This window comes from Python bivittatus, unplaced genomic scaffold, assembly GCF_059951505.1.
Source record: "Python bivittatus isolate LINGU-HERP-01145 unplaced genomic scaffold, Pbiv_v1 ctg000070_np1212, whole genome shotgun sequence".
Taxonomy (NCBI): Eukaryota; Metazoa; Chordata; class Lepidosauria; order Squamata; family Pythonidae; genus Python; species Python bivittatus.
Window position 1 is genome coordinate 33,304,349 of NW_028277034.1, and position 27,172 is coordinate 33,331,520.

The following is a 27,172-nucleotide window of genomic DNA, read 5'->3' on the forward strand; positions in this document are numbered from 1 at the left end:
TGGGAGTTTGAGGGTTCTGTGCAGTATCTTAGCTGTTCTTAGCACCGCACTCTTCTGGACAGAGAGCATTGATGTTATTCCTGGGATCTGTTAGAGCCACTCTCCCAGCTTAGGAGTCACAGCCCCAATGTTACACCCTGCCACTATGTGTCTCTGAGGCATCTCTGCATAGTTTGCACCTTGGGCCCTGTCTAGTGTGGTGTGGTAGACCCCTGGATGGATGGATGGATGGATGGATGGATGGATGGATGGATGGATAGATAGATAGATAGATAGATAGATAGATAGATAGATAGATAGATATAAAAGACTTTTGATGAAAAAATGCCAGGTCCATTTGTAATAAGGCCTTGTTTATCCATGACTTAGTGGTTGATGAGCAAGAGAAGCTGAAATGTATTACCAAAATCTGGTTATGCAAGATCAACATGTCATCCTATCATAAATCTGCCCTCTTGGGTTTTGGATCCTTCATCAGCCTCAGCACAAAGGCTGGGGATGGGGGATGGCATTAATCTGTAAAGATACCTTGCCTGTGGCCAGGGGCTCTGTTTTCAAGTAGCATGGTGTAAAAGCCTGTATGTTAAGTTGAATTGCAGGGATGAATTATGGATCCTACTGGTATAACAGCTGCTCTGCTACCCAATGTGGTCCCTGCCTGGCTATCGGACCAATTCTCAGGGCTGAGTTTGGAGTCCCTATGCCTATTGGTGTTGGTGATTTCAGCCTCCATTTTACTGGGGGGCTGTATCTAGGAGAATTTGGTTCCATGGTGACCATGGATCCTAAATAATCTTGTGCCTGGCACATGTAAAGGCTACACACTGGACCCTGACTTTGCCTTGGAACAAATCATCATTGGATGATTTGGATATGGAGGGTATAACATCCAGCCCTTTGCCCTGGTCAGATAATTTTTTTGCATCTTGAGACTTTTACAGGGTGAATAGATTGATTTGGATGGTCTGTACCAGGCATCTCATGGATCCAGAAAGCTTCCTGTGGGGAATTTCCAAGTGACTTGGCAGGAAGTTCTGTTGATTGCCTGGTTAGCCACTGTCAACAGGAGGGAACTTGGCTTCTCTCTGTGGAAATGGAGCAGCGTTCCCTTCTCTAGTTGCCAAACTGAGTAATCGTAATCATTATAAATTCAAGACTTACAGCCTTAAGGGACGTGGTACAGTTTCTTAAGCAGAGTTCATTGAGTCTGAGTAAAGTTGAATGCGTTGGTTTTCAGGAACTCATGACAATGTTGTTGTTTAAATAAAGGAAAATTCTCCTTGAGAATTATTTTATGTATACTGTACACATTAAAATTTTTATCCTAAATCTCACTACTTCAAGAATTTGGCTTAAAGGGCTATTTTAATGAATTTCTATAAAACTTAAATAGATTCTCTGGAAAATAATACCTTTTTTAAAACCATCAATTTTTTTTTTAATTATTCCCTCCCCCTGTTATGGCAGGACTGGGCATTTCACAAGTCTCATGCAGGCCCTAGAATGTCTTGATGATCTACTAAGTGTCACCTTGCTGTTGAAATTTATAATATGTCTGAATTATCAGTAAATTGGCATGGTTAGTTGCCAATCGCTGTAGTTATATCCAGTGAGAGCAAAAATACATTGTGTTTGCTCTCTTTTGCTGGGCAGAAAACACAGGTGTCAGAACTTGTCACTGTTAGGTTCCCAACCGGAGCTTGGCAGTAAATCACAGATTTTCTGTCGCTTCACACTTGACTTGTCAGCTTGACTTGGATAAATCTTAATCATCTTCCATAAACCATACTGCTGGCCTCTTTTAACTAACAAGGAACAAAGGAGAATGTGATTGTGTGACTGAGTAGAATTTTAAAGCTATAAATACCATTTCTAGTCTGAAAGTGGCTCTAGAATGATTTCCAGAATGGATCAATGAAACAAGTAAAACTTTCCCCTTCCTTTTCTTTCATTCTTGAAAATTAGCCAATATGGTGCTTTTAGCAGAAACTATAAACTTATTTTCCAGTGCTCTCAAGAACCTTGGGTAACAATCTGTAAAAAAAGCAAAACCCAGATGCATCAGATACTAGCTCTATGTATGGTCTTCTAAATGTCAGTAATCCAAATGTCAGTTCAGTGCTAAGTGAAAGCTATGAAAGGCAGAAGATTAACATGAAAAAATAAGCATTTTGCGGTCAATTATTTTCATGACCTTCTAGCAACAAAGTTAAAACTGCTGCTCTGATATTATGGCAATTTACCCATCTCTTTTGCATATTAGCTTGTTAAATTTCTCTTTCCAGTTCCTCTGTTCTGATTGCTTCTGCTGCCTGACATTTTGGAGACCCGTTGTCTAGTAGAGGTTCTTGATTACCATGTTGTGTTCTGATTTCATGTTTGTACTTCTATCGTTGGTTAATCCTGACTGCTGACCTTCCCTTGATAAACAGCACCACCCAACTACCAAATAACAATCAGCACTTCAGAGCCAAGGAGAGTCATGGGCATTCTAATTTATTCACTCCCTGCTTGGTTGCTACAGTCATTAGAATGTGTGGGACTCTGCTGTAGATGCCAAACATATCATACTTTGGGTGGGGGAGACTTGAGCTAAAACTAGTACCCTTAAAATTAATATACCCCTATAAGATTTTGTGGGACATGAAGGATAGTTGTTGAAAACGGACTTTGTGTAAATGTGATATGGGCAATTTGTAGAATTCTTTGGCCATGCTTAATGATTTCCAGAGAAGAGATGAGGAAAAGACTAAAATGAGCAGTGTAGTCAGACAGAATTGCTGAAGCTATATAATGCCTGTAGACAGGGCTGGGATTTTATTTTTAAGTTTAGGCTAAGATTATTTGTGCTTATCCATTTTTCCATGTGTTTCATGCCACAAATTGTGGGAACTAAATTTGAAAGCTGCATCCAATGCCAGTATAATTTTTGGTCATATAATATACTGTGCATTAGCAATCTACCCATAAAAACCAGCCTTGTGATATAAGTCTGTTGCTATTGACTAGAACTGAGTGGGTTCCTTACTTTGTCACAAGAAGATAAAGCAGCCATTAATGACTTCAGCCTGTTACCCAGAACTTACTAAATTCAGAATTTATATTTGGATGTTTTACTGTAAAGATCTTAAAAAATAATGGCATACTTATTTGTTTATTTATTTATAAATTTCAATGCTGCCTGACCCCTTGATGACTCTGGGCAGCTTACAAATGTAGGCAGAATGCTACAGCTAGGTCACTGCTAAAGATGACTGTCAATACATTCACATTTCAGCGATGTATATGGCTCCTCTAGCATTAATTTGTAGCAGTTAATAGCAGGTAACCACAGTTAAGATGGTGTCACTGGTAATGGAATGTTGTTATAAAGCAACATTTAGTTAATAAACAATGTCTTGATTCTTTTGGCTTTGTTGTGTGATTTCAAGGGAACTTGTTTTTTCTGCCTTTCTGATTTTGGTATGTCAGTAAATATTGCACTCCTTGACAACCGCAAATGTGTTGACTGCCCAGCTTTGTACCTCATTACCTGTTGACTGATACAAAAGCTGAGAGGGAACATATTCATACTGTTCGTAGGAGGAAATTGTTTTAATAGTGTATAGCACCATCACTGGTCTTATTATACATACATACATACATACATACATACATAATATTAAAATATTGTGTGTATGTATGTGTGTGTGTGTATTTATATATAAATAAAATCCTCTCTCACCCCTGTGGGTGGTATGTTTCTTCCTCAATTTCGAGTCCTCTAACAGAGGCTTGGGTGTTTGAGGGTTCTGTACAGTCTTAGCTGTTCCTAGCACCTCACTCTTCTGGACAGAGAGCTCTGATGTTGTTCCTGGGATCTGTTGGAGCCACTGTCCTAGCTTAGGAGTCACTGCCCCAAATGCTCCTACCACCACTGGGATCATTTTGGCCTTTACTTTCCACATCCTCTCTAGTTCCTCCTTCAGGCCCTGGTACTTCTCCAGCTTCTCATACTTCTTCCTGATGTTGCTGTCACTTTGCACCACTACATCTATCACCACTGCTGTCTTCTGATCCTTGTCTACTATCATGATGTCTGGTTGATTGGCCAATACCTGCCTGTCCATCTGAATCTGGAAGTCCCACAGGATCTTAGCCCTGTTATTCTCCACGACCTTCTGTCGAATCTCCCATCTGGGGTGGTACTAGCCCATACACTGTGCAGATGTTCCTGTACACAATGCCAGCTACCTGGTTGTGCCGTTCACTGTATGCTGTTCCTGCCTGCATCTTACACCCTGCCACTATGTGTTGGACTGTCTCTGAGGCATCTCTGCACAGTCTGCACCTTGGGTCCTGTCTAGTATGGTAGACCCGTGTTTCTATGGATCTGGTGCTTAGTGCCTGTTCTTATGCTGTTAAGTGTTGTCTTTTAGTCCAGCCCTTTCCAGCCACTGGTAGGATTTCCCCATGGCAGCCACCTCAGCTATCTGTCGGTGGTACATCCGATGCAGGGTTTTGTCTTGCCATGGCACTTCCTCTGCTTGAACTGCCTCCCATGTCTGCTGCTGTCTCAGGCATTCTCTCAGAAGCTCATCTCTGGGTTCCATCTTACTGATGTACCCCTGGATGCTCTGGGTTTCATCCAGGACAGTGGCCTTGACACTCACCAGACCCCGCCTGCCTTCTTTCTGTCTGGTGTACAGTCTCTGGATGTTGGACTTGGAGTGGAAACCTCATACATTGTGAGGAGCTTTCAGGTCTTCACACTGGCAGCTTCCATGTCATCCTTTGGCCAGCTCACTATACCAGCAGGGTATCTGATGACTGGTAGGGCATACACGTTGATGGTGTGGATCTTGTTCTTCCCATTGAGCTTTCTCTTCAGGACCTGTCTTATCCTTTGGTGGTACTTGGACGTTGCTGTCTTCCTTGACTCCTCCTCGTGGTTCCCATGTGATTATGGGATACCAAGATACTTGTAGCTGGTCTGTATGTCTTCTATGTGGCCCAGTGGTAGGTGCACCCTATCAGTCTTAACTACCTTCCCTTTCTTTAGTACCATCTGGCCACACTTCCCCAGTCTGAATGACATCCCAATGCCCTCACTGTAGATCTGTGTCGGGTGGAACAGCGAGTTGATGTCTCATTCACTCTTAGCATACAGCTTGATGTCATCCATGTAGAGGAGGTGGCTGATGGTCGTTCCACTCTTGAACTCGTATCCATATCCAGTCCTTGTGATTATCTGGCTGAGGGGGTTCAAGCCTATGCAGAACAACAGCACAGACAGTGCATCACCTTGGTATATGCCGCACTTGATGGCTACTTGTGTGAGCTGTCTTGAGTTGACTTCCAGTGTTGTCCTTCACAGTCCCACTGAGTCCTTGAAGGAAGGTCCTTAATGTCCTGTTGACTTCGTATAGTGCCAGGCATTCACAGATCCATTGAGTTGTAGGGTTTCCTGTAGTAATCCAGGCTGTGCTCAGTTTGGTCAGTCAGTTGGTCTCTGTGTATATGTGTGTGTGTCTGTATGTGTGTGTGTGTGTGTGTGTGTGTATATATATATATATATATATATATATATATGTATAAATAATGTTACATACAGTACCTAATTCCTGATATAATTTTCACAAATATCACTTGATTTGCTTACACACACACACACACACATACACATTCTGTTTATTCAGCTACTGCAAAGCCACAGTAGAAAAGAAGTCTCAAATTCCAGTTATCTGATGGATCTAAGATAGCTAATACGACTCTACCAAAAAGAGTGATATCTGATAAATAATACATTTAAAATAAGTTCAGTTCACTTCTTGCTGGGTCAAGAATCAAATACTACTTTTTTGCCCCAGAGATAACAAAATATGTGTTTCTACTAGATCATTCTAATTAATGTGTCAAAATATGGGATGACTAAATAATTTTATGAAAAAGAACATCACCCACACTTTAAAAGTAGTCTACAGAAATCACACATGCCCAATAGAGAATCTGGGGTAGTAACTTTGTACATCATAGTATTTTATTGCCAGTTGTCTTGTTAACATTTTTAGTCATTGTTAGGAACAAACTGGGTTTATTAATATTGATTCTCAGTGCCCTTTTTTCAGTGACTAACATTAGCACATTATTTCATTATAAGACAAATTAATAACATTTGTTTGGTCTTTCTCAGACTCATTAGATTTGTATTTTAGCATTTACTGCAACTCTACTGATATTGCAATTCGCACAAGCCTGTTGCATATTATGAGTACTGTATCTCTTTGGGCACAGTGACCCCTACAGACAGTGTGAACATAAAGAAGGGTTTTGCAAAGCTGACATTTTGTCTTTTCTGACTGTGGACAATAATAGCTGAAATCATCATACTCGGATGAGCTTCTCAGTTTTATATTAGATAAATGAAATGAAATACTACATTTAAAAATAATAATAAAATTAGTGCATATAAGTCTTATGTTAGATCAGGCATAAAACACCAAGATCTGTGTTGTTCTGACTTTGAAATGAAGTCATGATCATGTTTAGGAAATGAATGGCCACAGATTTAAATAAGTGATATTATTGGGAAGATGATAGTAAACAGCCCTCATTTAAAATGAAAAAAGGAATGACATCAAAGAAGCTTTCAGGCTATAAGAATTTCCCCTAACAACTATGGTAACTCTTTATAAAATGTGGATTTGATATGAATAGGAGAATACCAGAGAAAGCAGTCTTTTAAAAATATGCATTTCCTTTGACATTTATTGTTCTTGGAATAAATGATTACTACAATTGGTGGCATTTTAGGTAATTTGCATATATTTGCATATATAAACTAAATAAAATAGTTGATGAAGTGATAGTTCTGATCATGGTAATATAACAGGGTTTCCCCCCCAAAGTATTATTTTTATTATATTTCAATTATACTATTTCTTTGCAATAAGTATTTTAGTTCAGTACTGCTGACAATTAAAAATGCAAAACCATTCTTAAAAACATTTAATGTAAGACTAAAATGATACATTGCTAACCTGAGTTTTTTATGAGCATCAGAATGAGTAGAAAGATAAACTTTCCACCTCTAATAAGAAAACATTAGAAAAATCTGTTTTGTTTTGATTTTACTAAATCTGTCTCTAGTAATATATTAGATACAAGCAAATGGGTTAATATATCTGTAGCCTGTTAACGTCAATGAGTGACTTTTATGAGCATTTTTTTTTTGAGTTTGCTAATTTGAGGAAATAATTCTTAGAAGATAAATTACTTTTCTTAACATAGCCTTGTTTCAATGCAAAACAATTTGATTTTGAAAGAAAAGATAGATTAAATAATATATGTGCATAAGAACATATAAATAATTGTGTTAATGACAACACCATTTAATATGCGGTGACCAAACTACTGGCTTATTGGATGCAATCCTGCCCAAACAGTCCAGTTCCATGTATTTTTCTTCAAAATAATTCTTGCTGAGTTTAGAAGACTTTATTCCTTAACCTGTGAGATTCAGTGGAAGGGATTATGCATGCTTCTCTCTTTTGTTAAATTGGATATGACGTGAAGTAGAAAACGTTCAAAACTGACTATTCAAGGTGATAGAAAAATGATTATACCTCCTGCTTTGGGATAGCAGCTTGGTAGTTGCTGCTGCCTCAGTTGTCCATTGGGGGCACCTCACTTGGTGCCCACACCCTAACACTGCTGTGTGAGAGACACACATTCCTTCATAGAGAAGAGTGTTGCATTTCTAGTGATTAACAGGTTAAATGAGGAAAAAATAAAGAATGTCAACAGTGCGGCTCCTGGCTGAGTAGCATAAAGATGGTTAATAGAATATTCAGCCTTCCCTCCTCTTTTATAGGAGATAAACCAATCTCATGGATGATAAACAACATCCAATTATATTTAAAAAGAAAATGTAAAAACAAGTTGTAACTTTAAATATTAAAATGCAAACTTTCGGTGTGGAAGAAGACACTTATATGCTGGCCTAGATTATGATATGAGTAGCTTGCAAGTTAGTTACAAAAGGAAAATAAATACTTGAGCAGATCACAAAATGGTACTAGTCTGCTGGTGTAGAGGCAGACCGTGGGGATCTTGAAGAAAATATGCAGCAGCTATTGGGAAGATGTGAACCTAACCCAGAAAAACAGGAAGGCATGAGGAAGAAACTCAGGATTGCCTCATCCCGGCTCTCTTTTTGGTATAAGATTGAAGAAAGATAAGATTATGTTATTATAGCCTTTATCAATAAAATAAAATTCTAGCATTTCTTGTGGTATCTGGACTACACTGAGGGGCTGTCAGTTACAAATGGAGACCCCCATTGCCCAAATTATTCAAACAGAATGGGAAGAAAGTTCCAAATATTATTACAGATCACATGTTTCTAAAGGGGAAAAAAATCTTCAAGAACATTGCCTGAGATTTGATTGAAGGCTGACATCAAACACTCAGTTCCATAACTTGTACAGAGAGATGAAGAACGTAAGACTTAGCACAACACAGAAAACAGAAATACAACAACCCAGTGCAAATTCCTGGCTCTACATTTTTATCTATTTCTGCGGAAACAAAAGTCTTCCTGAAGCAAATGTTCTTCAGTTACTTTTCCAGGTTCTTGAAAGTTCCAAAAAGTGAATCAGAGGTTCGAGGGAGATGGGAAAACCTTATTCTTTACTAGGCTTTCCCTATAGACTTCTGTCTGAAAAATACTACCTTTTTCTATCTTTAATAGAGAGGTTTGACTCTGTATGTGAGCAAGAGCCATTTCTTATTCATGGGGAAGTAGACTATGAGTCTGAAACTGCAATCTGCAGTCTAGCATATTATTCAATATGTTCAGTGAAACTTTGATTTATCAGATATCAGAGACTTGAGTTTCACATGCTGTGGTCCTTTGCATAATGACTTCATTATACAAATGATACACATCCCTTTGATACTGAACTCTTCAGTTCATCAGACATTTCTGAATAATGAACATTCTCTTCCCCAAATTAGTCTATTGAAATGAGATTTTACTGTTCAATGTGTGTGTGTATGTGTGTGTGTGAGAGATGTGCTAAGGATCATATAAAGAAAATATTTATATATTCATAAGTACATTGCGCAGAAGAAATGTTGTCATTACAATAGTAATTACAGTATTTCCGAATAAATGTTATCACTGTGTTATACTATGCAATAATATACAATTAGTTGCTTTAATTTTTGTTTACAGTAGATATAATCCAGCCCAAAATTAGGTACTTTCACATGCCATTCATTTTAGTGGGAAAGATTTGTAATCAACTCTCCCATAAGAAAAGCTTGAGTGATGTATGATTAATAAGCTAGTTTGTTTTTTTAATCCGTTCAGTTGTGTCCGATTCTTGGAGGCTGCCTGGACAAGTCCCTGCAGTTTTCTTGGCAAGGTTTTTCAGAAGTGGTTTGCCATTGCCTCTTTCCTAGGGCTGAGAGAGGGTGACTGGCTCATGGTCACCCAGCTGGCTTTCTGTCTAGGTGAGACTAGAACTCACGGTCTCCCAGTTTCCAGCCTGATGCCTCATCCACTTCACCAAACTGGCTCACATACATTAAGGATAATGCATGCTTTTTTAAAGCTACTTTTCCATTGTGGAGTATTGATACAAGCTGATCTTCGCTTATATTTCATATGAATTCCATGAAGCAACAAGAACAGTACTGTAAATTGCAAAACATTAAAAGTGGTTCAGGATTCAGGATTCAGGATTCATTAAGAAAACTGGTGGTTTAAAAACTCCCTCACAGGAATATGAAAGCAACAACCCTTCAGATATAACTATATATAGCTGGTACACTGACCTGTTGAATTTGCATTACCATTTTTTTTTTAATTGTCTGCAGACCCCACTTTATCTGGTAAACCATGGGGAGACCGGACCAATTCGATGCAATCGGTGCAAAGCTTACATGTGTCCCTTTATGCAGTTCATTGAGGGAGGAAGAAAATATCAGTGTGGGTTTTGTAACTGCATGAATGATGGTAAGTAGCACTGGTTTTCTTGTTGTTTTTGAAATGAGAAAGGACTCATTCTCCAAACAAATGTTGAAATATTTAGGTTAATTAGAAAGAAGAAAACTAGAAGATTTTTCTTTCACTTTATTCCAAATGGATATCTATCTATCTATCTATCTATCTATCTATCTATCTATCTATCTATCTATCTATCTATCTATCTATCTATCTATCTATCTATCTATCTATCGTATTTATATAGCTGCCCATCTCACACAAAGTGACTCTGGGCGGTGTACAACAATTAAAAAGAATAAATACATAAAAACAATTTCAAATAAAAAACTATAAAAGCACACAAAACAGGAGGGGATAAAATTAATAAAGGAGCCATTGCAAAATCTCCCCAGTCCCCTGGGACCCCCAGGCCTGATCACATAGCCAGGTCTTGAGGGACTTGTGGAATGTTAAGAAGGATGGAGCTAATCGCACTTCTGGGAAAGGAAGATTCCACAAGGCGGGCGCCACAGCAGAGAAGGCCCACCTCCTGGGACTCGCCAAATGTAATTCTCTGGCAGATGGGACCCACAGCATGCCTTCTCTGCCAGACCTGATGGGACAGGCAGTTGTAATTGGGGAGAGGCGGTGCCTCAGGTAACCCGGTCCTATGCCATAAAGGGCTTTAAAGATCAAAATCAGCATCTTGAATTGGACCTGCAAGCAAACTAGGAACCAATGCAGCTTGTGGAGCAGAGGTATAACATGCTGCCCTAGGGGCACACATAACTGCCCAGGCTGCTGCATTTTGCACCAGCTGAAGCTTCCAGATACTCTTCAAGGGCAGCCCCATGTACAGCGCATTACAGAAATCCAAACGGGAGGTGACTAGGGCATAAATGACAGTGAGTGGGTCCCTCTGATCTAGGAATGGGCACAACTGGTGCACAACACGAAGCTGTGCAAAAGCCCTCCTAGCCATGATTGCCACGTGCTCTTCAGGCAGGAGTTGTGAGTCCAGGAGGACTCCCAGATTGTACACTGGGTCTGTCTGGGGTAGTGCGACCCCATTCAGTACCAAAGATGGCATAGTCCTAGCACCAAAACGGCCCCAAACCCAAAGCCACTCAGTCTTGCCAGGATTCAACTGAAGCCTGTTGTTCCCCATCCAGACCCTCACAGCCTCCAGGCACCGAGATAAGACATTCACAGCATCGCTTAATTCTTCAGGGGCAGAGATGTATAATTGGGTATCATCAGCATACTGATGACACCTCACCCTATGGCAATGGATGAGCTCACCCATTGGCCTCACATAGATGTTAAATAGGAGGGAGGGGAAGCATCGAATCCTGCAGCATCCGACAGAAGAGGGGCCGAGGGCAGGATCTCACCTCCCCAACCACCACCAATGGGAATCATCTCCAGAAGAAGGTGAAGCAGCACAACACAGTGCTGCCCACCCCCAATCCTCTGCGCCGATCTAGAAGGATAACATGGTTGATGGTGTCAAAAGCTACAGAGAGGTCGAGTAGGGCAAGGATGGATGCACAACCCCATCACGCCCTTGCCAGAGATCATCCAAAAGCGCGGCCAGTGTTGAAATATTTGGGTTAATTAGAAAGAATAAAACCAGAAGATTTTTCTTTCACTTTATTCCAAATGGAATTACTGTTTCTTAAAAATCTGTCACTTGTGTGGAAATCTCATCTAGTATAGATGAATTAATAGAGATTGTATACTTCAGTTTTATTTTCAGAGACTATGCTGAATGACAAAGAAGGTTAAATATATTTTAATGCAGTTCCTTGTCTTTTGAATGAAGCTGTTGCTTACAAATTATGGCTATTGCAATAGCCTTTGAAAATAGAGAATGCTTGACCAAAGAACTGCTTCTGCATTTATTATTTGTTCAGACATAAGCTGGACAATATATTTCAGGGATTCTTTAATTTGGATTCATGAACTGAGCACGGGGTTGGGTATGATGACATAATTGGCCCTTTCCAACTCTGTGATTCCAATGAATGATCAATTAAGACCAAAGGGAATGAAGATTAGATGTTCATGCTAATCTTCTTCTTAAGTAAGGACCCCTGGAAAATGTTGCTGAACTTTCTTCACCCACTACTCTATTCTCTTCTTAGCATCTCTGTGTTTCTATTCCAATATTAAAATACACATGACAGCTGAATCTTATGCCTGCTTCTCCAAAGGCATATGTTTGTGGATTACCACAAGACATGTAGGGAGACGCGGTGGCGCAGCGGCTTAATGACGCTGAAAGTTGCCGGCCAGAAATGGTCGACGCTTCAGCGGTTCGAGTCCAGCCTTCACGTTAGCAGGGTGAGCTCCTGTTTCCTCCCCAGTTCCTGTCAACCCAACAGGTCGAAAACTCATGTGAGTAGATAAATGGGGACTCTCACTCCGGTGGGAGGAAAAATGCTGGTGCGGCGCCTTGCAAAAAAAAAAGGAGTCGGGAGCAGTTGCCGGTAAGCGCGAAAAACCGCGCGCACCTGAAAAGGGCGCGAAGCAACGGAAACCCCGCCTCCTGCGCTCGCCAGCTGGGCTCTGCCCTAGGAAGGAGGCTCTGGCAAACCACTTCCGAAACAATTGCCTTGAAAACTGCAAGGACTCGTCCAAGCAGTCACTGCAGAGTCGGTAACGACTGAGCGCAGATTAAAAAAAAAAAAAAAACAAGACATGTAGGTATAAAATTGCAATCCTAAAGTAAGAAACTGCATCATGCCAGGATGAATTGGTATTTTCCTTAAACATTTCACTTCACATGAACTGAAATTTTGAATTTGTCCATTGGAAACATTTCAGCATGGACCTTCATGTTCTGCCTGATTGGAGGTCGACTTTTCAAAGCCTTGTGTTACCCTGGCAGCCATACTGTAAATGTGCAATACAGTCATTCAATCTTTGCTTTAGGAATTATGTGGAATATATTGAATAGAAAGAACACCAAATAGCATAGCTTTTGTTTTCTACAAGGTTAGAATAACAACTGAAGATAAGCTAGAAACCTTCGTATTAAGAAAGTGCTGTTGCTTCCATATACAAACAGAATGTTCCATTTTGACATGCAGAGAAAAGAATCAGAGGCTTTCCCTAAGATATACAGATACATGTACTGTGTATGCGCAACAAGAATGAACAACAAGAACAGTCAATCTGTTCTTTTTAGAAAAGTACCTGAATTTTTCTGAAAGATCACTTCTGTAAAATAATAGGACCGCTGTCAATTGATACCCCACGGGTGATTTCAGTAAAGTAGGGAGGCAGGCAAAGAAAGGTATTTATTATTGAATGAAACTGTTTTCTATATAGATTGAAATGCATTTTGAACCATTTAGAAAAGAACAAATATTAAGGTGCCTTGCCTCCCTTTAAGACAGAGGACTCCCATGGTTAAGTCATCCATTAATTTTACTGTGACTGGAGTTGCTTTGAACAGGAGATGCCATGCCATATTTGTCCAAGTACAACTGCATGTGACTCATAAATACAAGTTCCTGAGCTCCTGGCTGAGTCCCAAGGCTTTGCCAGAATGCATCTTTCAAGATGCTTGCATCTAGTTGGATTTCCTCAGCTGGATCGAAGCAGCACAGAGCTTTCCCTAATACAGTAATCTTTTCAACTGTGCAACATGAACCTTGAAAGACTTCTGCCAACTTTTATTTGCCTCCACGCTTAATCTGTGTAAAGAAAGAGAAGACAGTTGGCTGCAGGGACTGTTTATTCAGCAGAAAGTTCTCACACATGTATATAGCAGTGAGCTGTCAAACATTTAGACCGATATTGCCATTTAACTAGAATGGTTTGCATGCCTGCAGTGTTCTTTTCATTGTCCTCTTTTTTGCACTGTTGGTTTCATCATAAGCAGAAGTTAAAAGAACAATGTCCCGTCTTGTGGAGATGATGGTCATAGTCAAATAATAGTGAATGTATTTCCAGGATTGCAGTAGCCTCCCCTTCAGCAGCTAACTGTTTCTACAAAAACTTGTTGCTTGAAGGAGTCAGATAGAGGTGATGCTTTTGTACTCTCACAATTTTCAAGGTACGGTCCTGAATTAAATCTGAAACACTGCATGGCCTAGTATTTTCTGGGTTCATAACAGGAGGATAGATCGTACACAAATGTGTATTGTATGAATGTCAGAGGAGGTCACAGGTTTCTACAGCAAACAGTTGTTTGAGGTCTGAGAGCGGCTGCATTTTCACAAACGTTACTTATCTGTGTTACTTACCTCTATGAAGTAATACAATGTAAGATGTATTGTTCCATCACATTTTTACATCTTGGAAGGTGTGCCATTTTTTTTTAATTGCTATCTACCTCCAGCAAACTGCTTTTCCTCAAGGACAGGTCTAAGGAAAGCCCTTTTTCTTTTCAAATTCTTAAACTCTAATTGCACTAGATGAGCAAAAACATAGAGGTAGCACCTCTTTGCTTCCCCCCCCCCCCAGAGAAGAACAAAAACTCTTGGGTTCTTTTGAGGTGCAGGATCAGTCCTTTTCCAAAACCTTTAGAGGCAATCCAAGTCCACCTCACTTCTTTTCTTCTTCCTTCTGTTTGCCGTTTAGCATTTACCTAAGGAAATGCAACTTCCATATTGAAAACTGCTGCATTGGCTATTGCAAGTAGGTAACATGCAAATACTGAAGTAGCCAGTAAGAGACTTCATGTAAGTGGTCAGAGGAAAAACAGAATATGAAGAGGAATAACATCAAAGGTATGGGTTTGCTTGTGCATCCCATAGGCAGACGGCATATTAACAGGATGAAACTCTCCTAAATCCTACAACTGAAAAGGTGTGCGATTAGATTGACAGAAGGAATAGGGATGAGACAAGTAAAAGAAGTCTGTTCAAGATGAAGAGATTTGACTGGAAATGTAAACTTATATTACAAGTGGTTTCATCTTCGCCAATAATGGTTGTAATGCAAAACCAATTTAAAGAGCTAGAAAAAGAGCTACTCACGTCTCTTGCAATGTTGCTCCTTTTATATAAAATCTGTTACGCATCAGGTATTTTCATTTTCAGAACAATGCAGTGTAAGATTTTGCATAGTCATTTGTGTGGAACAAAAGGAGATAAATAATCCCCCCCCCTTTTTTTTAGTTCCTCCATTCTATTTTCAACATCTGGATCACATTGGTAGAAGAATAGACCACTATGAAAGACCGGAACTGTCACTTGGATCATATGAGTATGTTGCTACTTTAGATTATTGCAAGGTAAGTCTGATTCATCATGGAAAAAAATTGTAGTATGTGTGCTAAATCGGAGAGAATTCATTACATCTGTAAAAAATGTGCAGCCTTATTTGTTTGTTTAAGGTTAAAATCTACACCCAGGGTAATATGAAATATGCAATCCAATCTTACCATATTTTATCTTACCATCTTTAATTTTACCTTATTTAAAGATGAATATGGTAAGTTACATTAATGTAATGGAATTTTCCTTTTTCTCCCCCTAAGAAATTTATTTTGAGGAGCAGAATCCATATTTTACAGCCATATAATAAATGTGTTCACATAACATGCTTAATATGATTACTGAATTGGTTCATTTTTTGTATTTGCACAGAATATCACTATAAATTGTCTGCGTTCAGACAGGTCACTAAGGCTCATAAAATCTGATCAGGGTTAAAACTAACCAAGCTTACCATTTTTTTACGAATATAGCCACTATTTCTTTAACCTGATAACCTGGTAAGCCAAAGAACAGGGTTCCCTCATTGATCTGACTTGAAATCTCTGATGTTTCAAAGCACATCTGAAAAAGACCTGGTTCTACTTTTTGACCACAACTTAACATCAGCCAATAGTGTGGTGCAGCTGGTAAAAGGCAAATGCTATGTTGGCTGCCTTAAACAGGACCATAATGCCCAGATCAATGTAAACAATTGTTCCACTTTACTCTGCCCTACTCAGTGTTCAGTTCTGGATACCACATTTCAAACAGGACTGTGACAAATTGGAAAGAATATAGAGTAGGGCTTCCAAGATGGTGAGGAGTCTGGAAAGAAAGCCCTCTGAGCATTACTGGCTCAAGAGTATATGGCGACTGCCACATTGACTGATGGTGCCACCTTGCGCTGATGTGAAGATTTGTATTTTTAGAATGATTTGGAAGAAGGGGTGGCATTGGTGCCCCCTAAGTTTTGGAATCCTAGGCCAGTGTCTACTTATCCTTAGCTTAAAGCCAGCCCAGCCTATGAGGAATAGTTAAAGGATCTGAGTATGTTTAGCCTATAAAAGGGACAACTGAGGGGAGGTACAATAGCAGCCTTCAACTCCCTTCTCATACCTGTCACATGGAAGAGAGAGTAACCATATTCTCTTTGCCCCAGGTAGCTGGACCTGGACCTGGACCTGGACCTGGACCTGGACCTGGACCTGGACCTGGACCTGGACCTGGACCTGGACCTGGACCAGGACCAGGACCAGGACCAGGACCAGGACCAGTGGGTTAAAGGTACAAGGAAGTAGATCAGCAGGACATTCCCAAATTGTCAACCAATGGAACAGGGTGGAGTGTTATCATTTTCTGGAAGTCTTCAAATAGAGACTGGATAGTCGTCTGTTAGAGATGTTGTAGTGGATCCTGCACTGAGCAAGGGGTTGAGCAAGATGACCTCCAAATTCTCTTCCAACCTATCATTTTGTGACTTACGTGTTCTCTTGAACTTGCATGGATCTCTGGATAAGGCTTTGTAGGATTCAGTTTTTTCTTTCTAATTTATAAAATGTTCTTAATTAAGTTGAATTATGAACTGTCCATACCCCTTTTATAGTTGACATTTCATATTGTAAACTTTCTCACTAGTGTAGAGCATTGATAATTTGGGGGAAGATATTGAAACTCTCCACCTCAATATCTGAGGAAAATGACTACTTTCTATTGTGTTTATTGATAATAAATATGTAGGAATATTAACCATGATGATAAATATCTAGGGAGAATTTAATATATAGATAGGTGTTTTGTGGTGGTGTTTGGAGATTAGTTAGAACAGCTTTTTAAAACTCAAAGCTCCTCATATATTTCTGCAGTTCCCTTATTTCTCTGAGTGATGTTATGCTGGCATCTGATGCTTATGACTGAAAGGAGAAGAAACAGTCATTATTGACATTAATAGCTTATGATGCAATTACTCAGCAATTACTACTATGATACATTCTAATCAACTTGTCCTTTATTTTCAACAATTAACTTATGAATGTGTAAATGGACTTCTATGAGTTACTTACGGTACAGGAAGTGGTTTTTATAAAGCATTTAACTCATGCTAGAGTTCAAGCTGATTGTTTGAAAGAGGAAATATGGGAGCCTATTCTAAGTTTATATTTGACTTCAAGGAATATTCAGAATTCCTGAATTGGAGCAGAGGGAAAGTCATTTATAATTTTTATCTTCCTGGAGCAAAGGCGACCTATGAGTGTTTGCAGTGAACAGCTGAGCAGTTGAGCAGTTATCCTCAATAACGTTCGCATAAATTGTCTCGATGCTGAATGTTTTCTTCGGGAAGATCTGAGAAACACACTGCCTACATTCTTGATTAATATTATTAATATCTTAAGTTCATAAGATACTTCATCATCCAGCTCCTAGAATTAAGTAAAAATTGTGGAACTTCAGAACATTTGACTAACCCAGAATGTGTAGAACATATATACGTGCACATGCAGTACATATAAAAGTGAGTGTATATATTGAACAGTGTTCTGCATGGGAACTCTCCACCTGTAGGAGGAGGAACAAGAGATTCTTTCATAAAATTATTTTTGCCCTTTAGTCCCTTGTACCTTGTAACTTAAATGAAGTGGTATTAGGAAAGTGCGAGAGGGAAGCAATGAAAATTACCTTCCTTTTTAAATAAGCATGTATGTTGCACCCCCACATTGAGATCACAACACCCAGGACAGATCATGGTGTTTATATCTTTTTGCCTTGCACCATCATCCTGATGAAAATCTCCCACCTCTTTTTCTTCTGGGTGGGAAGTTGCTTGGCAGGATGACTGCGATTTTTGAAGTGTATGCCTGATTTTTAATGATGCCACAGTGAGTTTGAATTGACTAAATCATGTTGTATGGTAATTCTTATCAACATCTGGTTAGATCATATTTTTCATGCACTAGCTGCATAGTTATAAACTTCATGCCAAAGAAGTGTGAACAGAGAATGATAAATGAAAGATAAGTTACTGATAGAAAATTAGCCCAATATACAGTGTTTGAATTTTGTAATTTTGCAATACTTTCACTGAAATGAATCTTAATATCAGCAGAGAGTGACACTTTAATTAGCTATAATTATTGTAATAGTAGTAGCAGCAGCAGTAGTAATGTAGTATTTGGAAATCTCTGGTTGGTTTGAAAATCTTGGAAAATACTATTGTTGTTTTTTCTTTCTTCATAGGACAACAAACTGCCCCGGCCACCAGCCTATATTTTTATGATTGATGTGTCATACAATAACATAAAAAGTGGTATTGTTAAGCTCATTTGTGAAGAACTAAAAACTGTGCTAAACAGACTTCCAAAGTAAGAAAAAAGTGTAATAAATATTCAGCAAAAGTAATAACATTTTTTAATTTTAAAAACAACTGATAGGTGAAAGTCTTGACTGATGGATAGATTATTTGATTTCGTTCCTTCTGCTTTCACTTCGGTAATGATGCACACCATGTTGTCATCTTCAACCCCTTGCACTCAGTTTCAAGCAGATATTTAATGTAATAAAACAAAAACAGAATCAGGCTTGTCACATGTTTATAATTTGTTTGGATTCTGTCTCTCTTTCTCTTTCTTGAGCCAGCTTAGCATGATCCAGCTCACTTTGGCCAAACTCAAAAAGCTAATCAGGCTTAGATCTGGATAGAACTTGGGTGGGAAGCCACCAGGAAATCCCATGTTTAAAGGCGAATAGCTTCCATATTATGAGCAAGAAAACTGCATGGCCCTGTCCATAAAGCTACCAGGGGTCAAGCTTGAATTAAGGAGATTGTACTGCTATTTTTTTCAGTAGGAGCATTGTTTCGAAAGTAGTCAGATAAGTGGGCTGAAGAAAGGAGTTCCTTGGAACTGTTGTAAGAGCCATCCAGGATAGTTCCTAGAGGTACCAGTGTTCATTTCTTTGGTGTCTACCAGGCTACTTACACGGTCTAAATTGGGTTTTTAAAGGTAATTTTATTAAAACAAAAAACTTAAAAATACTTCTGAGGTATACATAGTTTATATAGTTACTCTTAGAAAACCAAAACGTTGGGTGTCTACAGCCCAATGCTTGCTTTGAAAGTCAGTCAGTGTTCTTCATAACTGATTTATTCCTTCTAAGTCAGATCCAGATTCTGACCTTCTATGTCGGCCAGAAATGGATTCACTGAAAGGTCTCAACAAGAGCTGCGTGTGTGCGGATGTAGTCTTTTATCTACCATGTTCAGATAAAATCTGAATGTTTGAGTAAGGTAATATAATAACAGTATAAAGCAATTTCCTGCAACTGTGCTTTCTAAAAATATTTCTCTTCAAGGGAGGAACAAGAAGTTTCAACAATTCGAGTTGGATTTGTCACTTACAATAAAGTCCTTCATTTCTTCAATGTAAAAAGCACTCTCGCACAGCCTCAAATGATGGTAGTCACTGATGTCAGTGAAGTGTTTGTACCTTTGTTGGATGGCTTCCTTGTCAACTTCCAAGAGTCACAGTCTGTTATTAATAAGTAAGTAAATATTTTATATATTTGTTTCTCATATTAGTATCTCAGCAGGGATCACATGTATAAAAAGCCAGGCACTCCCAACAATATGAACTTTATATTTTACAATATAAAGAGCAGTCACATGAACTAATATCTTTGTGCTCATATATGGTACTATGCATATTTCTATGGGTAGACTATTTCAATAGCTACAAAAGCATGACGCACAGTTTCTCCGAGAAAGAATTTCAATCATCACAAAACCTCCCAGATTAATTTTTTTTTTTTTTTTTAGTGGACAAACTCTCCCAAATTAATGGGAAAACTTTTGGAGGCATGGCTGGGCCATTGCACAAAATCATGTAATGGCACCTAAACCTTGAAAAGATTATCAGTCTCATTCTTAGCAACCTAAGCAAATTGCAACCTATTCTTTTGAGGAATTGTGTAGCTAATATTGCAGTTGGGTAGATTTGTATATTTGTGTGTACATGTTCAGTACAATTGAACTCACTGTTTAAATTATAAAATGTATGTTCATAAATAATTTTCCTAAAACTGTTGTGAAAGATACTTGTCAAATTTTGTACTTTGTTTCAAGCCCTGTTTAAAATGTAATTTCTTTTCACGTAATAGATTATAGTCCAAGTAAAAATGTTCTTTGCATGAGCTTCCTATTTTTTTTTCTTGCCAAATAAGGGTCTTTATATAGTTTTGTAAAGGCGGATGATCTAAATAAATATAATTGTTTTACCTTTTGTTTAATGAAAATGTTGAGGCCTTCAAGGGAAAAATGGATCTTTATAATTTCCCAGCCTTCCTAAACGCTTTAATTGCAGATTAAGTCCCATAATGGACAAGCTGGATTTTTATTATGGGAGTTGTAGTTTCACCAAGTTTGAGAGCACCAGATTGGGGAAGGATGATTTCTTCTGTCTAGTCCAATCTTTTGAACCACCAATTTTTATTCCCTTGTCTAGCTTGCTGGACCAGATTCCTGAGATGTTTGGAGAAACAAATGAGAGCGAGACAGTCTTTGCTCCTGTGATCCAGGCAGGCATGGAAGCACTCAAGGTTAGACTCCTTTTCACTTCAGAGCCTTGCTAAGTTATGAAAAACTCTCCTTGAAAAATACTGATTTATTTTTCCCCAGGTTGCACCATAAAACCTAGGAACACTACTACTGTTGTGTAGCAATAGAATTTTGTACTATACCTGGAAGTTTCTTTGTGTATGCTGCTTTCCTTAATAGAAGCCAAAAAAAGGAAACTTAAGTACATTTTTAAAATTTATTTGAAAAGAGGTAAATTTCATTTGAGTTAAGCACAGTTTCTAGTGATTTAATGGATGCATCTCTGAAGATCCATTCTTAAGACTACCAAATAATGATCTGTTCCATATTCAGAACCTCTTAATTGCTCTTGTATCTTTCATAATAAAACATTAGTTGGTCCCACCCACTTTGTGTCCTAGCTGCACTCACTTTGGAGTGTGACCTTCAAGTTGCTGCTTAAAGGCTAGTTAAACCCTCCAGTTTAGTTCACTCCTTCAGTTGCACATATCTGCTTGATGCTTCTGTAGAGAAAACACTGAAATAGCTTTAATTCTAAGTCAACAGTTGATCGTATTGTGTTTTCTGATATGGAAATATAGATTCCAGAGCAATTAAAAGTGGATGGTGATGATGGAAAAATGTGAATTGTTTCATAGAATGTAGCTTATTTTCAGAAATATCATGTTCAGCATATTGTTTTTGAAAGCATCCTTTGCACAGAAAGACTCCAGATTAGTCTTTGGTGTCTCAAGACTGGAAAGGATTTCTGGAGAACTGAAGAGCCACTGCTGATCAAGACAATGCTCAATTAGATGGAGCAATGATCTGATTAAAAAGGCAGCTGCTTCTATATCTAAAAATAGCATGTGGTTTATTTGTTGTCCTGATGGAATCTAATTTTGGAAGTAATAATTCTAGGTCATTCTTAATTAGAATGTATGTATTTAAGTATGGATATATTGGTTTTATATTAAAAATAGTCACATATCTGTGGACAGAGATCCACACATACATACATTTAATTTTAAGGAAAATGCATTTAGTCATATAAATTAGATAAATGACAAATGGCATCAACTGTGTCTAAAAGAAATGAACAAGAGTGCTGGAAGCACATACACAAGAAAATTAAAACCATACTCCATATATTGAATACATCATAACTTCAAAGGAGGATCCATCTGGAATGGGGTGTGTGTGTGTGTGTGTGTGTTTGTGTATTTACCATGAAAGTGATATCAATGGCTCAGCAGACTTATAGTCTCTGCATTTATTTTCCTTTGCTTTTTTCCCTCACAATGCCAACTGTGAACAAATTCAATAACGCATGCCTTGCTACATAAATCAGATGATCACAGCATGTTTGTATTTTATCATCTTCCTAGGAAGAGCAATTTGATGTTTAAATAATAATTGGTCTGTCTGAAATGGTGTGGTGGTGGAGTAAAAAATTACAATTTAAACTGCTCATAGAGGGACTAAGTATAAGATAGGCTTCCTGTCATACACATACACATAACAAATGATTGGAACTCAGGGGTGGACGGGTAAAGTAATGGTGTGTGTGTATGGACACACACAATAATCGTACTGCTTCTGTGACAAATGCAGAATTGACATGTGAGAAGGGTTGATGCAAATTTAACTGCCCTCTCTCCCAAGTGATTACATATATTTCATGATACCTCCATTTCTTTTGTTTTTCTGATGTGAAACCTTTGATTACCTAGAGTGTAATGATGACTTAGACAAAATTACTACATCATACATTTTATGGATTTTTAATATTTAAAAAATCAGCATCTCAATCCTTAATAAGATTCAGTGGACATTTATATGAAAAATTCAGATTGCCTCAAGACTAGGCTTCTTTCTAGTTCTGTGAATAACATGAAAGAACCAAGTAAACACTGATAATTAGTGATGGATAGTAGATGTCTGTGTATTCCGGGTATTTTAGGAAGATATCTCTGAAATAAAATAAATATTGTGGAAACTTTTTTTGCTTCTCTATTTAATCCAAGTGTGGCCATCTGTAAAGTGAGTCAGAGTGAACATTGGTGAAGAAACTCAAGAGCTGTTAATTGATAAAAGAAACTGTTCAAGAAATCTCAGCCCTGGGAAAGTAGTAAGTTTAAGAAACAGGTTTAAAATAAGTCTGTGATTCTGAATAGTGTATGAGAGGACAGAAGAAAATTTGGTAGGGCTTTCAAGATTCCATTATTACTCCTACAACAAGAGAGTCCCATTGACTCTTGTGTTTCCTGACCTGGTCTGCCTCGAAACTCTTCTGTTTCCTGACTTGGGCCTTCTAGGTAGCCCTAAAGTATAACTGTAAAGTGCAGTTGAATAAACTTTGTTATTTTAGTGATGTGTTTTGGCTAGTTTCGTTATCAAGATGTTTAAACTTGTATGTCCATTCTAACAATCTTTAGATAAACCCATGCTGTTTTTCCACACTCTGGTCAACACTGTGTTCCATATGGAATCATTTTCTCTATTGCCAACAGCATTATGAACATGAGTGAAATTAATGCTACAAACCCTGTATTGCTGTACTTGTACAGAGAATCTGTCATATTATCTCCTTCCCCTATTCATGACGCTGAGTCTTGAGCTGAAGGATTGTCCCTAATGGGCACTTCAGGGCCCCCAAGTTCTAAAGTCGTTCACTGTAATTAACTGGATTAAACTTTGCGGATGGACAATCTCAACTTTCCTGATGTGCCTGTTAATACAAAGACACGTGTACACACACACACACAGACACACACAGACACAGAGAGAGAGAGAGAGAGAGAAAGAGAAAGAGAGAGAGAGAGATTTAAGTATATCCATGACCTAAATACTACTATGTTAGATTTTTTTGTAGATACTAGGTTTCAATTTTCAATTTTTTTTTTTTTTTTGGTTGGTGGGAGAAGTATTAGGGTATCAAATGAAGTTCAAGCTCTAAACAAATGGAGTATTTAGTTTATAAAGTCTCTGAGAGTTTATACTGGAATAACAGAACTGTATAAGGCTTTATCTCAGAAGTTTATATCTGCGGGAGAATAAAGGTCATTTTTGTTTTTTTCTTTTTTTTCTTTTCTATTTTTGTTACAGGCAGCGGAGTGCACTGGAAAACTGTTTATCTTCCACTCTTCATTGCCAACTGCAGAGGCACCAGGGAAGCTGAAGAACAGAGATGACAGAAAATTGGTCAATACAGAAAAAGAGAAGGTATTCATTAAACAAAGGAATTATTCTACAACTTGCCGCATAAAAGAGTAAACGTGGTTATGTTTGCTGCAGTTCATTTTTACTAAGTTCATCTGTAATTGTTTTTTTTGCCAATAAAAGTTTTACAAATTGAATTTAGGTTAATGTAGCCAGTTTAATTCTCAGTATAGCAGAGACAGTTGTAGTCAGAAGATGCTTTCACTATTGAGGCATTCTGACCTAGTAGCACTGACACAAACTCTGTGGGAAGCTGCCATTGTTTGCAACTCATCCAGTTAGCAGTGATGACAAACTATGAAAACGGCTCTGAACAAAAATAGAATAAATAATAAAATGAATATGAATTAATAAAACGAATGGATAAAAGTAGCAGTAGTATTAAGTAGTAGTAGTGAATAGAAAGCTGCGATATGAACCTTCAGCATTAATTAATATGTTTTAACTCTGCTTTGGGATGTATTGCTGTCAAGCATAGAAATTACTTTGCATTGTTTTTCTGCTAGTTTTTATTCAGTTTGATGGAGTAAAATTAGCTTTAGAAATTATTTCAAAAGAGAAGAGAATTTTGGAAACATTCTTATGGGGGTGGAATGACGGCTTCTCTCATTTAGCTGATAAGACTAGGTTAAAATGGGGATGAGTAACTTGTGGTTCAGCATGTCATATTAACCCAGCCATTGGTCATAACATTTTATGAACTAGACTATCAGGTTAGGAACATAGTGTGGATTATTCATTTGGGCATAGCCGGTTATATGTATCTTGTTAACTAAGATAGATAGTTTATTGTTTGATTATTCTTAGGACCATATCAAAAATAAAATAAAATAAAACAAAGGCAAAATACAAGGTCTATTTCAAGATAAAATAGGTAAAAGAAAATACTGTAATAAAATACATATGTACTAAATACAAAGAATCAACGTCATGAGTTCACACGATCGCCATTTGTGACCTTCACTGCCGGCTTCGAATAAGCAAAGTTAATGAGGAAGCCGGCAGGAGGTTGCAAATGGCGATCATGTGACCACAGGATGCTGCAACTACATGGGATTCACCCAATGATGGCAAGTGGGACTGCCAAAACCGCTGTCATAACATTGCGCCTTATGACCACGTTGCTTAGTGACGGTTTCCAGTCCCAATGACCATCGGTAAATGAGGACTGTCTGTACCAGTTAATGAACATATCAGTGCAAACTGTACAATTCTTTCTCAGTACATTAAGATATTTGATTAGTACCTGAAAACAGATTATATATCCTTTTCAAGAAAACATGCAGCTGCCTTTGTGTTTGATACCTGTGCTGGTGAAAATTGTTTAACTCTTAAAACTATATTTTAATTGCATTTACTTTTTTGTTTGCCTCTTTATTCATGGCGAAATCTTGTTCTTTTGTTTGCCAGTTACTTAGAATGCTTACTTTACATTCTCCAGATGCTGTTTCAGCCCCAGACAAATACTTACGAGGCCTTGGCCAAAGACTGTGTTGCTAACGGCTGTTGTGTAGATTTGTTCCTTTTCCCAAACCAGTATGCAGATATAGCTTCCATGGGCCTTGTGACTTTGCATACTGGAGGAACACTGTACAAGTACAACAATTTTCAGGTAACTGACAAAAGCTCCTTTGCAACCTGGGGTTAGTAGATCACTCTGACAATATTGTAGATGGTTTATGGAACAGCTGTCAAAATAACATAAACAATTGAAATAGCCGAAAATTTGTTCTTTCTTGAAATCTCATTAAATTTTGTCAAGTTTGCAAGATTTCAGTGCATTTTTAACTTTATCTATTTATTTAGAAACTGGGATGCATACATTGTGGATAAAGGAGTCACAAGCATTATTATATCACCTGATGACGATTTGCCAACAACAAGCTTATGTAGCGGTCCCAAAAATAGTGGTCCATACATAGCAAATCAATTGATGATTTTTATAAATGTAGTGTGAATTCTCTGTTAGAGATTGTAGGATATCCCACCTCCATCTTCGACAGGCACAGGAAGGCCCAAAATCTTTCTTTGGATATTGTTCTGGAGGACTTCCCACTAGATAATAACCTTCACATCCAACTTCAATCCTCAACAGCAGTCCTCAACACTGACCATTTTAGCTGAGTCTGATGGGAAATACAGATCAGGAGAGCCACTCATCAACAGTATGATAAGCATAATGTGTTATTTGGCCATCAGGAAACTTTATGATAAGACCTCTGAAAATGTGGTGCAGTGATTAAGGTGTTGGACAAGGACCAGGGGGTTAAAGGTCCAAGTCTACCTTCAGTCAGAGGATTAGGGTTGAAAATTTGACAGGACACAGTCATTTAGCTCAAACTATCTCACAGGGTTGTTGTATGGGAAAAAAAATATATGACAAGTCTTGAGCACTTATAGGAACAAATAATGAAGGATGCAATTCATATTTCTCTAGTAGTGAAGTGAGGAAAAAACTTTGTCTAGCAGCCGTGTATATGATCAGAACTAAAATTTTAATCTGATTTTCTTCTCCATTCCAAATAGGATAAAGAACTATATGAATTATGTCTGTCTTTGCTTATTTATGTTTAGTAGTATTCTGGTCCTTTTCCTGACATTAAATGAATATACAGTGGGGCAAAAAAGTATTTAGTCAGCCACCAATTGTGCAAGTTCTCCCACTTAAAAAGATGAGAGAGGCCTGTAATTTTCATCATAGGTATACCTCAACTATGAGAGACAAAAAGAGGAAAAAAAATCCAGAAAATCACATTGTCTGATTTTTAAAGAATTTATTTGCAAATCATGGTGGAAAATAAGTATTTGGTCACCTACAAACAAGCAAGATGTCTGGCTCTCACAGACCTGTAACTACTTCTTTAAGAGGCTTCTCTGTCCTCCACTCGTTACCTGTAGTAATGGCACCTGTTTGACCTTGTTATCAGTGTAAAAGACACCTGTCCATAACCTCAAACAGTCACACTCCAAACTCCACTATGGCCAAGACCAAAGAGCTGTTGAAGGACACCAGAAACAAAATTGTAGACCTGCACAAGGCTGGGAAGACTGAATCTGCAATAGGCAAGCAGCTTGGTGTGAAGAAATCAACTGTGGGAGCAATAATTAGAAAATGGAAGACATACAAGACCACTGATAATCTCCCTCGATCTGGGGTTCCATGCAAGATCTCACCCCGTGGGGTCAAAATGATCACAAGAA

The 27,172-nt window shown here is 38.2% G+C and overlaps 1 protein-coding gene across 1 annotated transcript in view; it reads left to right on the forward strand.

The window, feature by feature from the left end:
- Positions 1–27,172, forward strand: part of SEC24D (SEC24 homolog D, COPII component) — a 73,903-nt gene that overhangs the window by 31,854 nt on the left and 14,877 nt on the right. The window contains exons 9-15 of the mRNA XM_088132919.1: positions 9,865–10,003; positions 15,106–15,221; positions 18,418–18,542; positions 19,531–19,719; positions 20,679–20,772; positions 23,858–23,974; positions 25,413–25,583. Coding sequence (XP_087989045.1) covers positions 9,865–10,003; positions 15,106–15,221; positions 18,418–18,542; positions 19,531–19,719; positions 20,679–20,772; positions 23,858–23,974; positions 25,413–25,583 — 951 coding nt within the window. The remainder of the gene's footprint in view (positions 1–9,864; positions 10,004–15,105; positions 15,222–18,417; positions 18,543–19,530; positions 19,720–20,678; positions 20,773–23,857; positions 23,975–25,412; positions 25,584–27,172) is intronic.